This window comes from Entamoeba nuttalli (genome assembly GCF_000257125.1).
Source record: "Entamoeba nuttalli P19 unplaced genomic scaffold asmbl_3187, whole genome shotgun sequence".
NCBI classification, from domain to species: domain Eukaryota; phylum Evosea; order Mastigamoebida; family Endamoebidae; genus Entamoeba; species Entamoeba nuttalli.
The window spans coordinates 10,159-12,200 of record NW_008575893.1 but is presented as its reverse complement, the minus strand read 5'-3'; the positions used below and the strand labels follow the sequence as shown (position 1 = coordinate 12,200).

The 2,042-nt window shown below is 24.0% G+C and overlaps 2 protein-coding genes across 2 annotated transcripts in view; both read left to right on the top strand.

Moving 5' to 3' along the window:
- Positions 1-684: 684 nt before the first annotated feature.
- ENU1_058250 (hypothetical protein) lies at positions 685-1,614 on the top strand (the record flags this gene model as incomplete). Its single annotated transcript, XM_008858073.1, has 1 exon — positions 685-1,614. One exon carries the CDS (start codon positions 685-687, stop codon positions 1,612-1,614), a length of 930 nt encoding a protein of 309 aa, XP_008856295.1.
- Positions 1,615-1,759: 145 nt separating this feature from the next.
- The window catches only part of ENU1_058240 (13 kDa ribonucleoprotein-associated protein, putative), a gene marked incomplete at both ends in the record, with an annotated part of 366 nt that continues 83 nt past the window's right edge, over positions 1,760-2,042 (top strand). The window contains one exon of the mRNA XM_008858072.1: positions 1,760-2,042. This exon is cut by the window's right edge and continues 83 nt beyond it. Within this exon, the coding sequence (XP_008856294.1) occupies positions 1,760-2,042 (283 nt within the window).

Below are 2,042 nucleotides of genomic sequence, written 5' to 3'. Positions count from 1 at the left end.
AAGTTTTACTAAATTTATTTCTTTTTTTTTTAAGGATAAGTTTTCTTAAACTCTTTTAATATTTAATTTTCTAATAAACATTTAAAATTACTTTGAAATACTTTTTCTAATTAAAATGATATATTCATGTTAAGTAATATTTTATTTGTTATTATTCTGTTAATTTTAATACTCTTCTTATTCGCTGCCTCTTGTTATTTCTTTTAAAAATTTGTCTCATCTTTACTATTTCAATTTAACTTATTTCAATAACACAATTTTTTTGATGACTGAAACAACTAGTTATTTAGAAATACAAATAAGGTTGGTTGTAGTAAAAATAACGATGGACATAATGAATAAAGAGTTGAATACTAAATTAAAAAAAAATATTTGCTTGAAGAAAATCTTAGAAAATAATTAAGTTGTATTAGTTTTGTGTTATTTTATTTAATTATATAAACTTAAATTAGGGTGATTTGATTTTATTATTAATATCAAATGATATAATATCAGAAGTTGATTATTTATAAATATAAAAGATTTTTAAACAATGTTATTAATTAAATCACATACTTAAAAGCAAAATTTGATTAATTAAGAGTGTTAGAACTATAAGAATTGTATATTAAATAAAAAGTATTGTTATGAATTTTCTATTCAACTTCCTTAAAAAAAAAGAAAAAAATTAACAAAAAAATTTAAATGAACGAAATTATTGATGTTGATGAATATGAACAAGCACCAGATTTTGTGTTTTATAACGATCCTTTTTGTTTTCGTACAACAGAAGAAATAATTGGTGTTGAAGATTTTGAAGAAGGTGAAGATGAATTAAAAGAATTAAATAAAAACAAAGAAAATTATTTTATTGTTGAAACTACTGGGTTTGATATGTTTAATTATGATGGGTTACAACTAACACAAGATATTACATACTTTAAAATACATTTTAAAGAAGCTGTGGATTATATTAAATCAATTATTCAATTAGATATTATTGACATTCAAGACGTTTTTCAAAATATTAATAAAATGATTTTTAGAGGACATATAACAAATACAATCATTGAATGGTCAAAGAGAATGACTTTATGCGCTGGAATATGTTATGGTAAAAGTAATGGATGTGTTATTCGGTTATCTGAAGGAATATTGAAATATCGAAGTATCTATGATGTTGTTACAACCATTGTACATGAAAGTATTCATGCATTTTTGTTTAGAACAAAAACAAGGGATAATGACTCACATGGAGTTCGGTTTCATCAATGGATGACAATTATTAATGAAAAAACACCGTTACATATTACTGTTTATCATACGTTTTACGAAGAATGTAAAAATTTACATAAACACATTTGGAGATGTACTGGTCCTTGTAGAAATAAACCACCATTCTATGGATATGTTAAAAGGTCAATGAATAGAGCACCAGGGCCGACAGATAGATGGTATGGACAACATAAAAAACATTGTGATGGTCATTTTGTTAAAATAGATGGACCAGAATTTCATGGAGAAACATTACCAAAAAAACCAAAAAGAAAAGAAAGAAAGTCACACAATAAAAAAGAAGTTAAAAGTAAAGATTTAAAAGACTTATTTAATGAACTTAAAAAGAAAAAACAATAAATTAATATATAACAAAAATAAGAATAACAACAATATATATAACTAAATAACAATTTTTTTTGTTATAATATTTTTTATTCAATTTTAAAGAAATTGAAAAATATAAACCTTAGGGTTAGAACAAAAAAATAAAAGAGATAAATTCATGTCAGACGCTAACTCAAAGATTTTCCCACTTGCAGAGAAAGAGCTTCAAAATAAATTGATTGAATTTGTTCAACAAGCTCAACAAAATGGATTTGTTAAAAAAGGAGCAAATGAAACAACAAAAGCACTTAATAGAGGAAAAGCAGATATTGTTATTATGGCAGCAGATACTCAACCAATTGAAATTGTTTTACATCTTCCAATTCTTTGTGAAGATAAAAACGTTCCATATGTTTTTGTAGGATCAAAAGCAGCACTTGGAAGAGCTTGTGGAGTTTCAC